Raw genomic sequence first — 15,351 nt, forward strand, 5'->3', positions numbered from 1 at the left:
GGGGAACGGCTCTCTAAGGGCGTCTCCTATGAGACTCAGACCTCGGCTTAGAAGGCCATTCTGGGAGGAGGTAACCGTGACCTGAGTGAATTAGTCCGGACGCCCCCAAGATCGTGAGTTAGAAAACCACGTCCGGGTGACGTTAGATATCGGGGTGACGTTAGATATCGGCCTGAATTCATTGACAGTAGTTTCGTCGTGTATAGTCATAACCTTGATTATGTAGCATCGAATAATCTGCGAAATGCTCAATTCCTCAGAAAGTTACAGTAGAAATACGTAGAATGTTTGAGTTTATATAATAGATGATGATCGAGGTATAACAACTAAGAGTGTTTTTGGTAACTTGAAAATTTAAATTTCATGACTTTGTTATTTTGTATCGCAAAATATATAATATAGTTATATAACTAATGTTGGAGAAACTTCAATAAAAAAAATTCTAAGGTGGCTGTACCGCAAACAGTACGGTTATTATGTTGGCTATCCTTACGTATATCCCACGGTTTTTTTACAAGGTATGCTGGGGTATGATTCACTAGAGGTGAGACGTAGCGTAGCTCTAGCGGATTACTTCTTCCGCCTGATTAGGGGCGAATTGTCTAACCCTTCAGTACTAGAGTTGGTTTCATTCCATATACCCAATATACAAAAAGGGCACGCAAAATGAAACTGTTCACTATTCCAACATGTAGGTTGGTGCAAACCCGCGAGTCACCTCTTGTTCGCGCGTTGGCATTGCTAAGCGGGGTATTGAAATGGGACCCGGATTTAGATTTGTTTTTCTCCTCGCCTGCTGAATTTCACAGAACTTTCAGCAGATACGTTCAAGTAATTCAGGGAATTATAGATAGTTTATATAAAACACATTAGGTTAAGCCTGTAATGTTTATATATATATATGTGTATAAAATAAATAAATAAATAAATAAATAAATAATTACTTATTATGTTAATACGTTTTTAGTTGCAGTTAGCTTACCTTTTATATACAAGTTTACAGTTCTGTTAACTTTAGCAACGTGGTTCGCCGCCACGCATGTGTATGTACCACAATGTTCCAGAGACACATTCTTGATAATAAGTACGCTAAATACTTCCAAGCTTCGCTCTACGATCTGAAATATACGACACAAAGACATTCCAGGCTTTAATACCTACATAGTCAGTTCCGTAATGGAATATTTTGCCTCACTGTGCTTTGTATGCACGTAAGACTTTGTAAACTATTCCTGTATGTATGTTCAAGACTTTGTGAACTATTTCCGTTACATGTATTGAACGAAAAAACTATCCTAAGCTGAAGGAGTTATGGGAATTCTAATCTTATTTAATATTAAATATAAAACTCTATAGGGTCTTCTCGTCTTTTAAATTCATTTTAGCTTTTTTAATATCTACTTATATTAAGTTTTAGAAATAATTTTAAATTTAAATACTAGCCGTTATTCCACTACAGTTAAGTTAAATTTTAATGTCTTTATTGCAATATAACAAATATATGAAACATACGAAATCTTTAAACTTAGGGTAAAATGCAATGCAAAAGGTGACCTTATCCACTAACAGTGATTTCTTCTAGGCTACCTAACCTGTTATTAAGTCGTGTTGGTTTTACAACATACCTTAAGATTAGAGGGGATTTTCTTTCCATCTTTCAACCACGAGTAATATACTGGCGAGTCTCCACTCTTTAAATTACAATGTATTTGTACTATTTGACCCTCTTGGAGATCCGACGCTAAAAGTATCTCCTCTAACTGTGGAGCCTCTACCACTTGTAACTCGAATGACCTTTTCGCCATTTCACCAGACGGACTTCTGACTATACAGGCGAACGTTGCTCCGTTTTCGCTTTTACTAACTTTATTTACATTTAAAATTCCATCGTTCGTCATCGTCGCGATATCCCTTTTGCCTCTTAACTTAGGTTTTCTACCAAATATTTCTATGCTAAGGGCAGTGTTATTTATTAGTCTTTTATATCGATTAGTTTGTGTTGAATCTGCATTAATTTCTTTTCCTTTGTATTCCCATGTTATTTGTCTGTGAATGAAACGCTTGTTTTACGATTGTAGATAAATTGAAAATAATGAATATAAGATAATTCTTACTTATTTATTACTGTGTTGATGATTGGTACGCTAGCTAGATCATAAAGCAACAATGTTTCCCTTAATATTTAAGAAATGTTAAAAATTAGAAAAAAAAAAACAAATTTTCTCGTTCGAAATATTTCAGACTATACCGCAAATGAATATCTATAGTCTACATTACCTTAAATTAAATATTACCTGATCGGATAACCATAGTATGGGCACCTGAGAGTGACACTTTGACCGCTCTGAACTTTGAAGGGAGGCAATGTCCGGATATAGGGGGGACCTGTTCGGACGGAAAAGTTTTTTTCATTATAAAGTACAAAACGTTAACAATTTACAGAACTTTTGGAAGCATTTTATGACGGTTATTAAAATTCGACGGATTTGTAATTAAAAGTTATGATATAAAAATATTTAACTTCACCAAAACAATTATTTTAAAAACAGATTTCACTTTCATCAACTCATAATTTCTTTAATTCAGTAAAAGCTCCATAATGTTTTCTGTTTTGTAAATATTTCGTGAAAACCATCTGTCTGGAATGTGAATTTCTGTAGGATTGTTGGAGTTACGTTGAACTGTTCATAATATAAAACATTAACCATGGCAAACACAACTTTTATCATACAACATAGCGAATAGTGACATAGTGTAGACTGTAGACAACAAGTAATACAGTAACCATGGCTATGATAACTTACATTATTACAACATTTACTTTAGTTTCAGAAGTCATAACTGATTTACTTTGGTATATTTGTTTATAGCTGCTGTAATCCAACCACAGCACTTTCATAAAAGATACTGGATGGTTATATAGACGCTCGAATAACGAATTTTCACTGCGAATACAGGTCACAATTATTACTTCCACGAGTAGTTGCGAATTCGGTAACTGCGAATACGAAGCTTTTACTGTGTCGTGAATAATGTTGATGTTTACTATGTGTTTATTTCTCCTTTTCTTCATTCATTGACTACATCTTTTATCTCTCTATTTGTAAGTTACTTTAATCGTATTCGTCTAAGAAAATATTTATTAATATTTTTAATATTATTATATTCTTACCATAAACATTAACTCTATCTTCATGTGATAAAACTGCCTCCCCATGATGAGCCACACATGCAAATCGTCCTCCATCATCAACTCTTACATGGGAAATATTAAGTTGTGTTGTTACTCCACCATCGGTTGTCATGGTTTGACCTATTGAATACCTAAAATTTTTATGATCATTCTAAGTCCTAGCTTTAAAATCACTACTAAACAGTTTATGTTAATGAAAATTAATAAAACTTTTTATCTACTAATATATCTGAAATGATGTTTCCATGGTCATAATCGCAGAGTTATTTTTGAATAGCAAAAACAAATAATTTCGCAGAAAAATAAACCTTCCTTAACGTTATCTTTTTTTATTTCTCAGAGATCCATCTAGCTCCATTAGCTTTTGAAACTATGACGTTACTAGCTATTAAAAGACGTGGGTCAATTTGTAACTGAAAATAAGTCACAGTTAAATTGATTCAAGTGTCACTTTAATATTTATATTATGATATAGCTACTAGCTTAGTAGTTATAGTTATAGCTTGCTAGCTTTGAATTATCAAATATAATTCGTTACTGCCCTTTTAATTTCTCACACTGAAATACATCAAAAGATATACAAAATGACAAACTCGTCCAATTTTCCTAAACATACCTCGAATCTGTATTGGCAGAGATAACAACACCGTCCCTTTCCCAAACAAATCTGGCTGAATGAGGACCATTGACTACACACTGGAGGTTTACCTACAGACAAATTCACACTTTATCAAAATACGTTTAAAGTCCAAATTTATTCGCACAGTAACCTAATTCCTCGTGAGAATAATTACATTTGCAATTCATGAAATCATGCCATATTACAAGGGCAATAAAATACAATATTGCGTGAATTTAGAAAGGCAATTAAGTCAGGGTTGGCATCGAAATGTTATCTTCTGATTTATATCATTTTGCTTGAATGCTTTCAAGGTCATATGAAGGTTTGTCATTCAGGTAAGGGTTTTTACTACTTGCATATATTTTGTATATGCTATAGAGTAGCGCACACACGAATAGCTATTAGTATTGTACTGTATTTATCGTTACGTATTGTATTGTCATTTGCAAGTTAGTCAATAGTCATTAAACATACTTAATTGAAGTCGGACGTGTGTTTCATTAACTCCACTTCACCACATGTCACCTCACCTCACCACAATGCGAACTGCTACCAGTTGAACTGGTTATCACGCTGCGCGATTATAGTTTTAAAAAAAATATTTTAGAGGTCTTCTAAAGGAGATGGTCCACTCTGGTACCCTGTATCATTAAAATTTAAAGAACACAAGGATTTTATTAAAATCTAAATAAGTGAATAAATCTAACTAAATAAAAAGAAATAAATTAAATTAAAACCCATGTTTTGAGTTATATCAAGATGGCGCCCTTAAAGCAACTATGACAATGACAATTCACAGCAAACGTCAAATTGACTACTGCATTGAAAACGTCATCAATCCACCATTAATAGCCATATTAGTGTTGCATTTCTTTAGAGAGAATGAATATTTTAAAAGAATTAAAGTAAATTCGTAGCTTTGTGTAATCAAAAATGGTTAAAACAAATATTTTCTTTTGTTTCCGCTAGGGTTCAATGACTGACCCTGAGCTCCATACAATTTTGAACCATCTCCTTAAAAATATTATAAGACTTACATCGACACCTGGTGTGATCGTAGTTTCACTGAAGTGTTGAGAAATCATCATTGGCAAAGTTCTTCTATATCTCCTTAAGGTTTTCAACACATCTGTAATAATAATATTTTATATTCTTTGGGAATCTTTAGACTACAAGGCTTACCGCGCTCTCAATAATATTAAAGAAATGTTAGCTCTCTAAAGAGGCAAATCATAGCCGTTAGTTTACAACATCATAACATAACTGGAAGGGTAAACTGCGTTGTGTAACATGTTTTAATTTGGAGAAGGAACCCTCGAATTGAGGAAGATGCATGGCGCTTTAATTCAAAGCAAATCTCAAATACACACGGGCCATTTTTCTGATGGACGTAAGTCGGAAGAAATATAGAAAAAATACTTGAGAGGTGTCAAGGGACACCCGGATGGAACGAAGTTGTTATTATTTATTATGTACAAAAAACCTACACACTGGACAGTGTAGTGTACACTGAATAAAAATATTCGTTGCGACGCTACACTGTTCAATGCGAAAATACGAAATAGAAATACGAAACGAAAATAACTGCCATTCTTTCTATGAGAGAGAGAGAGAGAGACAAAGAAACACGCGCACGTCGCACGGCTTACAACTATTGCAAAAAGTGTCGTTACAACTTTTGGTCTTAATGTTTTCCGTCTAGCCCTCTCCCAGCCCCCTTTCGCAACGCGCGATAAGGAACTTCGTTCCAAAATGTAGAACTAATTGTGTTATGGCAACTCTTAATGCTTTTAAATAAAAACAATACAGAGACAAACAATAGCATCAACGATGCTGAAAACAAAACAATAATTGAATCAGTGGTATCTGATAGTTCACTTGATTTTTTCCAAATGATACTCAATTTACAGCTATCACTTACGTTTATTATAATAATTCCATTCTTCGGAATCTCGATAAGTGTCATATTTCCCGTAATTGGATATTGATCTGGAACAAAAATATAATAATTCCGATGGTAGCAATTATTTTTAATTAAAGGAATCTGATCTTTTGATTTATATCATGAGTATAATTAATGAGGAAATCCTGAATCAAGTCTGTAATAGTCTGCTTTTTGTAGAATAAACATGTTGTTTTTAATTAATAAAGGATCGATCCTGTTTTTCATGATAGAGTCTGAAAGTACACTCTACAGTGCTCTACATCATTAATGATAATATGCACTAGTGATGTTTATAAAAAGGATACATTATCGCAGAGTAAGTCGCCAACTGTGAGAGACAAAATATGTTTTTTCGTACATTTTTAATCTTTTTACTTACTAGTACTACTGACATATTTACGTACCGCGTAATTCTATTGCTAAAATATGTGCAGGCTACTCAGACCAATTATTGTATAGGACCTGCCTCGCTAGACGTTACTTTTCTGTTAAAGTATATGATCAACGATCTAATGCGATTATAAAAACTGTCTCTATAGAATCGACGTTAAATAGTTGTAATCGTGTTCGTCGGTTAAAGAGCTCCGTAAAAATACCTTTTTGTTTTGTTGAATTGTGTAAAAAACGGGCGAAAACTTCTAGTTTAGTATGAGATATATACCAAATCTAAGCTCGTTTTCCTCAGAAAATGACAGACAATTTTGTTCGGGACTATAAGTGCGATACAGGTCCTTCTATAATTGGTCTGAGGCAGGCTATAAATATGTATAGGTATATAGGCTAGCTGGAACTAGGTTTAATTTTTCTACTTTTGGATGTCTTGGCTTTTGATTTAGTGGCTTGACAGTAAACAGTGGAGTGTGTATAACTGATGGAACGTTCTTTAATGAAAGGAACGAAGGTTTGTATCGTAAAATCGCATTTGTAAGTATTATTATATTTTGTGCACTTGCAAAAAATCAATACCTCCAACTTATCAGTTGTGTGCATTTTAAATATCACGTGTCTCAAAAGGTGAAGGAAAACATCGTGAGGAAACCTGCACACCAGAGAATTTTCTTAATTCTCTGCGTGTGTGAAGTCTGCCAATCCGCATTGGGCCAGCGTGGTGGACTATTGGCCTAACACCTCTCATTCTGAGAGGAGACTCGAGCTCAGCAGTGAGCCGAATATGGGTTGATGAGTGTGTGATATCTATTATTAGCGAACGGCCGCGACTTCGTCCGCGTGGAATCCAGTTTTACACAAATCCTGGATGAAAATGTAGCCTATGTGTTAATCCAGAGTAAAATCTATTTCCATTACAAATTTCAGTCAAATCGCTTCAGTATCTGCAGCGTAAAGGGGGACAAACATACACACTTACACACACACAAACTTTCGCCATTATAATATTAGTGTGACTGCGTACGACCGGGGATGAAATTGATTTGGGTTTCAAACTTTAATGTTTTCAGTCGCTTAGAATGATTGATAAAATTCCACACACAGAAACATTCACATTTATAATATTAGATAAATAATACTTATTTTTATTGACGTAAAATTATTATGACGCCAACTCCGTCGATACGATATTAAACAGGAAACTCACTGACTCGCAGCAGCTTATTTCTTGCGAGTAAACATTGCCTTTGAGCGGCGTCCCATAACTTATCAAACGGATATCCCTTTTAATACGAAAATAGATCGCTACATGAAAAAGGATATCTTTAGTTATACGGACTTTATAAGTCTACTAACTGATTCGACAGACGTTAACATTTACACTGTCTTTTATTTTTCGCGAAAGTTCTACAACGCTACACATTATATACTCACAGACAGATCCAAAAAATACACTGTCATCTTCATCATCATCATAATTAACAGCCTATGGACGTCCACTGCTGGATATAGGCCTTTTACTTGGATTTGCTCGGTTCTTTGCCACCTGCTTGATGTCCTCGGTCCACCTAGTGGGGGGTCGACCAACACTGCGCTTTCCGGTGCGGGGTCCAACACCTTCGAACCCCAACATCCATCAGCTCTTCGAACTATGTGGCCTGCCCATTGCCACTTCAGCTTCGCGACTCGCTGAGCTATATCAGTGACTTTGGTCCTTCTGCGGATCTCCTCATTTCTGATTCGATCACACAGAGAAACTCCAAGCATAGCTCGCTCCATCGCCTGCTAAGTGACTTTGAGCCTTTTTACGAGGGCCACAGTTAGCGACCAGGTCTCCATAAGTCATCACTGGCAACACGCACTGTTCGAAGATTTTCGTCTTCAGGAACTGAGGAATTTTGGACGAAAATGTGTTGCGGAGTTTTCCGAACGCTGCCCAACCGAGTTGGATTCGGCGGTGACGAAATACTCTCATCATCCTCCATCCACACATTTTATTCAAACACTGGAGATGTTGAACTGACAGCATCCGAAAATAATTATTTTTAATTAATTAGAAAAATACTCCTGTAGGTACTGTCGTGGAAATAAAATATACTTCTTGGAATATGTGCCAAAAGTTAATATGGAATGAAATGTCGCGTCGCTATGTGGGATAAGTACAATTCTAAAATTGGAAAAGTATACAAAAGAAACACCTACAAAAGAAAACAAAGACGTAACTTATGTCCAGAATACAAAGAATGCAGTAATAAGAAACAAGCTTACACAACTATGCTGGGACTCCCGTTTATTTGTGAAGGTTGGATGTAGGGCAGACGTACTGTTTAGTTAAACGTGTAAATTTTATTAGTACCCTCATTCAATGGTAAAACAGCATGCATTACTTTAACAAAATTTTAATTACAAGGTTTCTTCAATATTTTGTCTGAGTTTTATTATTTTTTTTATGCTTTTATGTTGTTTATTTGGTAGTTCATCAATAACTGAACACTCACTCACAAAAAATTTCAAATGAAAATTGCCTACTAAGGTTTTCCATTATAAATGTACTCAGAGAGTCAGGCGTAGGTATCATTAAAAATTTCTTACAAGATTCGTAGTAGAAATAAATAACTGGGGTTAGGTAAACAGTCCCAACTAGAAAGGAAAAAACGTCTTCAAACAAATGAGTGTACCTTAAGCATATCAAACAGAAGTACCTGCTAACTTTCCTTTGATGGGCTGTTTGCTTTTTATTTTTGTTTAATCTGAAGTTAATCTGTCACGAGGTAAATATTTTTTCAATTTATGGAAGGAAAAATATTTGTTTATTCCACCTTCACATTTACTTTAGCAAGATTTTTAAACGAAAAACTTTTCCTTCCATATTTAAATTCAGTATTTAATAAAATTTACTTTAGACTTCTAAAGTTGGCGGTAAAGGCGCTAAACTACTGAGAGGTCTCAGGTTCGAACGTAATCCATGTAATTATAAAATATCGTAGCCAGTTTTAGCACAAGCTTTTCGCTTAATTTCAATAAGGGAATGTCGCTCATGTTTAAGATTGAAAGCTCAAGATGGCCAAACCTTCGTAATTTTATAAAAGCTGATAGTTTTTATGTAGTTAAGTATGGTAGGCATGAGCCTCAATAGCTCATCGGTAAAGCGGTTGGACTCATCACCGAGGGGTGGTGGTTCGTTCCTCGGCCCATTGGTCTATTATTGTATCCACTCCTAATACAGTCTTTCCTGACTAGTTGGAGGGGAATGGGAATATTGGTTTTCAAATATTCTTTAAAAAAACTATGATAATCCAGACCTTCAATCGTCCAAGTATGAAGCGTATTTTATATTTCATATTTTCCTAATAGCCCAGTATCTGTGAAACATTTTTACAATTGATAACTATATCAAGTTAATCTTCCGTGAGTAGCTTCATCTTGATAAGACGCTCAACTTTTTCATTATTAACGAAAATTCTTGATTCTGGCAGCTAACTGGGTGACCAGGTAATAAAAACTTCTGACGTCGGAACGAATGTACCACGCAATTTGTAGGACATTGTGGCTGTTGTATAACTATTAATTAGACAACAGTAAAAAAACAGCTGGTTAACAACTTTTAATAGCCTCGTTATTGGTATAAGTTGGGAGGAGGGGAATTTACCAAAAGTTGTTACTAACCTTAGAATATATAAAAAAAAATTAAGAGAAAAATAAAAGAAATATTGACGGCCACCGTGGCGCAGTGGTATGCGTGTTGGATTTACAAAACGGAGGTCCTGGGTTCGATCCTCGGCTGGGCAGATTGAGATTTTCTTAATTGGTCCAGGTCTGGCTGGTGGGAGGCTTCGGCCGTGCGTAGTTACCACCCTACCGGCAAAGACGTACAAGCGATTTAGCGTTCCGGTATGATATCGTGTAGAAACCAAAAGGAGTGTGGATAACCTAACAAGTTAGCCCGTTTCCATTTTAGACTGCATCATCACTTACCATCACCTGATGGTAAGTGATGATGCAGTGCAGATTGTAGTCAGGGACTAACTTGTAAAGAATAAAAAAAAAAGAAATATATGATTGTTATTCAGGCTACTCAGTGCATTAGATATACGAGTATGTGAAATAACAACCCTTTCTCCATTGTAAGCAATGAGGTGATTTAAAAAAGGATGTTGCGATATCCACTCTGAAAAAAAAAGTAACTTCATCCCTCGGCGTGCTCCATTAGACCGATTGGACAGACTCGCCGCCGTTCTATCCGGAATCGCCGGTTTCGTTTATTGGGAAAGGTTTTACTGTTGCACTATTACGAACATATTAATGGTATGTCTGTGTTTGATATGTATTTGGATTTGAATATAGATGAAAAAATGCGTGTATCAGCTCCCACATGCGAGCTTACCAATACAAACAAAAAAATATGGGAAAACAGGAATAGAACTAGCCGTTATTGTCATCCGAAAAGACCCGCAGTGGGAAATTTTAATCATAGCTTGTATAGGTTAAATGAGATATAAGGTTGGAGACTGGAGTCTAAGTATACCCTGAGGAATGTCAAAACTTCATTTTGTAGGCCAAAATAATAATACGAGGATGTTAGAGATTTCAGAATATACATAGAAAAAAAATACTATCGGTATTTTTTTTTATGATCTATCTCAAAATACTGCTAGACTTCGGATTGTACGTGACCATGCTTGATACGCCAAACGTGAATATTGGACTGTACCACCACCACCTGTATCGGGTGGCTCTCTACTGCCTATTTTTGATATCATCAATCCATCAATCAATCAATCAATCAATCAATCAATCAATCAATCAATCAATCAATTTAGTGAGGGTTATCTGTCTTAACCTCTGAACAATAATCATAAATTTCCAACAAAATAACTACAACTTGATCTCCGTAGTTTTTAATCAAAACCGTATTTTTTCTTTTACAAAATTGTTGATTCTGAAACAAGAACCTCTCAAAGCCAGTCATCTGTCAACTAAACAACCCCCAGCTCACACTTGACCACACTGGGAGCACGTGTCGCGAAACCCCTTCGCCTTGACAAGAATAACAATCACATAGCTACCGTACAAAAAAAATAGAGCTCTCTTTTATAAGTACGACGTCAATGACCTTGAACAATAAACTTGCCTTGATTTTCTTTATATATATCTTGTAAGTATCTTTTATATCTTGTTCTAGCAAGAAAAAGTTTATGCAAAAACTATAATCTATTGCAGGAAATAGTAGTCTGAGACAGATATGACGTCAGTATACTCGCTCGTGGCGTTCGAGCAGTCCACATTTCTTGTTGTGTAATTCTTTATGGGTTACTTGGGATAGGCGATGTTGCTTAGCTATCAAAGACGTCTTTAACACACAACAATCACAAGTGCGTGACTCTACTCATGGTCATTCTCTGCCATTCTAGGGTCTTATTTTGATTACAGTTTGATTTGTTAATAATAATTGTTAAGTTGTCCTGACAAATGTTGTGAATCATAACCTTTATTTGACATTGGTTTTCTTATATTTGTAATCCATTTCAGCTGAGTCTGCTAAAACTATTATAAATTTTCAAGTGTAAGTATACAAATTAAATTTGATTCCAAGATTTTCACTTTTACATGACTAGTATGCACATTAAAGATAGATACGATAGATTTTTTTATTGTTTTCTAAATTACTCAAGAAATATTTGAAACTGAAAGAAATTATAGTTTTTAAACTTAATATCATCAATCAACAAACAAGAACAATAAAACACTTCCAATATTTAGTACCCAGGCAAATAAAAGAAAAGTAAACTTTCCAGCTCAAACATTCTTAATTGTAAACTTTTCTTTTAAAAGTCGACACAGCGAACGTAAATTCAGTATGATACAAAAAGTTCAGGAATGGCGTCGAAACGAGTACGAGTTAAGAACTTCCGATGAAATTCCAAACGTCGTTCTCGTTGTATGTAAAACAAACAGCTAACAAACAACGACTCCCTAAACTTTTATATGCCTTTGTTCCGGGTCCCAATAACCTAAAATTCAGACAGTCCGTGGCACAGTTTCATAGAGTTACTATCTGGGCCAGTTGTATCCAAAAAGCTCATTTATTCGATTGCTAGAAGGATTGGGGCAATTGAATTGAATGGACGTGACGTTCATCTTCATGATGAAAGTGATTCTAGTGATGAGGGGGAAATTAAAGTAATCTTCGTCGCTATGTGTTAAGAATAGTGTAAATGTGCGTACTTATTTGAGAAGTACGAAAGGGTTGAAGGATTGGGCTGTGGGTAATACTGGTAGAACTTTCTAATAATTTTCTTGTAAGGACTTAGGTTTTGATATTTTTTAAAGCAGATGTCTCACTCCCCATACATCATTTGCTCCAGGAAAAAAGTTTTTGCGTCATGATGAAACTTTTACTGTTGAGTTGGTTTTCCTATCTAGATTAATAATAAATTATTTATTTTTAATAAGCGGGGTTTACAAAACACATCACTAAAAATACCTATCTGAACATCTCTATCCATTGATAAAAACCGCATTAAAATCTGTAGGTCAGTTTAAAAGATCGACATCTCCATTGTTACTCAATAAATGTTGAGGATGTTACTAATGCCTTGAATAATAATAGCACACCATTCCCGTATATGAGTACGGGAATTGTTGATTTTGAGTTTCTCTATTTTTAACTTTATTTTTACACTTATTCAAGAACTGTCTTTTACATCTAAAAATAAGTTGACTAATAAACTAACATTTTTTTAATTTACATTAACATGCTAATTGTTTCTACAATAATTATCGATTGAAGTTTCAAAGCATCGGTACGTAAAAACAACTCTCTGTTTATTTTACGGTGACTAAAGAATTTATATTTAAAAACAAAAGCTCTTTCCGTTTTCTTTATATCTTCCGATCGTTATCAACTTTAACGTGCTTTCGCTATAAAAAGGGGGGGAAGTAAGAAAGTAAATACTTCAACAGCTTCGCAATTTCCACGTCCACAGTGCAAACAATGGGCGCCAATGTTATTCTTTCCAAACCAAACTGACTCGTTAACTAGTGGAACTACGATCTGAACTGAAGGAAATCAGTTGTTCCCATTGTTTTTCCTCCACAAACAAAAAGATGATTAATTTTGCTAAATTAAACTTTAAAACCTTGTCGTAAAGTTGTTTATCCTGTGTATTTACGAGACACATTAGAATTCTGTAGGGATAGTAAAACTTCGGAGACTCTCGTACTCCCTTAAGTTTGAACAAACTTGTACACTAGCAATGGGATTTGTAATAGTAATTCAGTTAAATTGTATGAAATTCCCGAGCGCTGACTCTGTATTTGGGTTAATGATGAAATTCAGGATTGTTTCACAGCGATGCTGAACGCGGCGTTATATGGATGAGGTAATTTGGACACATTATTTCCTAATGTTACCGCTTGTTGGTAATCGAGGCTAGGCTTGAGGATAATCACTAAATAGTTTACTAAGTTTTCGTACTAGTGTTTTTAAGAATGGTAAGTTTCATCTATTTTTAACCTTCCTATATGTTAATGAATATTAAGATAATTGGAAATTTATGTAGATTTTCCTACAAACTTGATATTTATAATGAACAAATTGTTAACTGTTAATCAATGAACGTTGTTATTACGGTAAGTTATTTGTTTATCTATACACTGACAAAGACGTACCGCCAAACGATTTAGCGTTCCGGTACAATGTCGTGTAGAAACCGAAAGGAGTGTGGATTTGCATGCTCCTCCTAACAAGTTAGCCCGCTTCCATCTTAGACTGCATCATCACTTACCATCAGGTGAAATTGTAGTAAAGGGCTAACTTGTAAAGAATAAAAAAAAACACTAAAAATATTGTTAATAGCATAATTTTGATGGTTTAGTCATTAGTGAATGTATGAATTTTATGCAACTAAGTATAAAAAAGGTCCCAATTCAGTTGATCGCGTTGTACTTTAAACCTAGAACAGAGAATACTGATGTCCCTCCACTGATTGTGCTTAACGGATTTTTAATTTAAAATCCGTTCGATGCGATCCGTACGATGCGCATCAGTGGACGCACCTGTATGATTTTCTATAAGTACAAAGAATACTAAAATCCGTTTGCTGCAATGCGTCCGATACGCACGATGCGAATCTGTGGACGCCTGCCGTAAGTCATTAGTAGCGGTTTTTGCGGCACCCATAGTTCGGGACTTGCTACAATTTAACTCTAAACTCCACAATTAAACTTAAATAGACGTCTAATTCTAAGCCATTAAATCAAGTCGACGAAACTACCATTCCATGATTACGTTATTTAGGTTAACGACGAACTTTAGAGTAATTTAACACCGACTAGCGTATCGCGATGTCTGAATGAGGTAATTTATACACATTAGTTCGTTACGATATCGCTTACCGGTGAACGGTAGGTAACACTTTGGCAAAGTTGCTAAGACATTTTGGAAACTTTGTCTACGTACTTAGCGGTGAAATTTCTTAGAGCTTATAATAAATAACATAGTGCTTTTTAATTAAATGAAAAAACTTTAATAATTACACTTCTTATGTTTTTACTTGGTAATATTCAATTGAAATTTTACTTTCAGTATAGAGATAGTGTATTCTAAAATTGGTGCTTAAAACTTCCTTTGCTATTCAAAACGTGTGTTAAATTATTGATTCCAATAATGTATAAGTACCTACTAATTTAAGTGGCAATACTATTAGATAAACACAGAGTTGCCCGCGGATGTTTTACTTTGGACTTTATAAGAAAGCCTAAACTATTTGTTGGTCAAATGCGGAATGTTGACAGTTTGAATGTCATATACAGTCACTTTTATGGCGAACTATCAGAAGCCCGAAACTCCGTTCGCGGGAAATTCTTTCATAAATACCACGAGAACGACCCTAAACTTCGCCTTTTGATTTCTCAAAAGAAGATTTACCGACATAATCGATATAAAATATTATAAGACATCTCATCATCTATCATCAACGACCACTATCCACTGGACATAGGCCTCTTGTATAGACTTCCAAACATCATGGTTTCGGGCCGCCAGCATCCAGCGCAGCGGTTCCTTGGAACCAGAACGCAAATCGGCTCTTCGTACTGGTGCCCTGCTCATTGCCACTTCAACTCAGCGAATCGCTGAGCTATATCAGTGACTTTGGTTCTTCTGCAGATATCCTCATTTTTGATTCAATTACGCAGAGAAAC

General features: G+C 35.2%; 1 protein-coding gene across 1 annotated transcript in view; it reads right to left on the bottom strand.

Annotated features, from left to right (window-relative positions):
* Nucleotides 1-15,351, bottom strand: part of LOC112045592 (cell adhesion molecule Dscam2) — a 99,328-nt gene that overhangs the window by 64,084 nt on the left and 19,893 nt on the right. Inside the window, exons 3-9 of the mRNA XM_024081844.2 lie at nt 5,737-5,804; nt 4,853-4,944; nt 3,810-3,901; nt 3,173-3,324; nt 2,295-2,385; nt 1,626-2,046; nt 983-1,118 (exon numbers count right to left, since the gene is read on the bottom strand). Of these exons, the coding sequence (XP_023937612.2) occupies nt 983-1,118; nt 1,626-2,046; nt 2,295-2,385; nt 3,173-3,324; nt 3,810-3,901; nt 4,853-4,944; nt 5,737-5,804 (1,052 nt within the window). The remainder of the gene's footprint in view (nt 1-982; nt 1,119-1,625; nt 2,047-2,294; nt 2,386-3,172; nt 3,325-3,809; nt 3,902-4,852; nt 4,945-5,736; nt 5,805-15,351) is intronic.

Source organism: Bicyclus anynana, chromosome 2, assembly GCF_947172395.1.
Source record: "Bicyclus anynana chromosome 2, ilBicAnyn1.1, whole genome shotgun sequence".
NCBI classification, from domain to species: domain Eukaryota; kingdom Metazoa; phylum Arthropoda; class Insecta; order Lepidoptera; family Nymphalidae; genus Bicyclus; species Bicyclus anynana.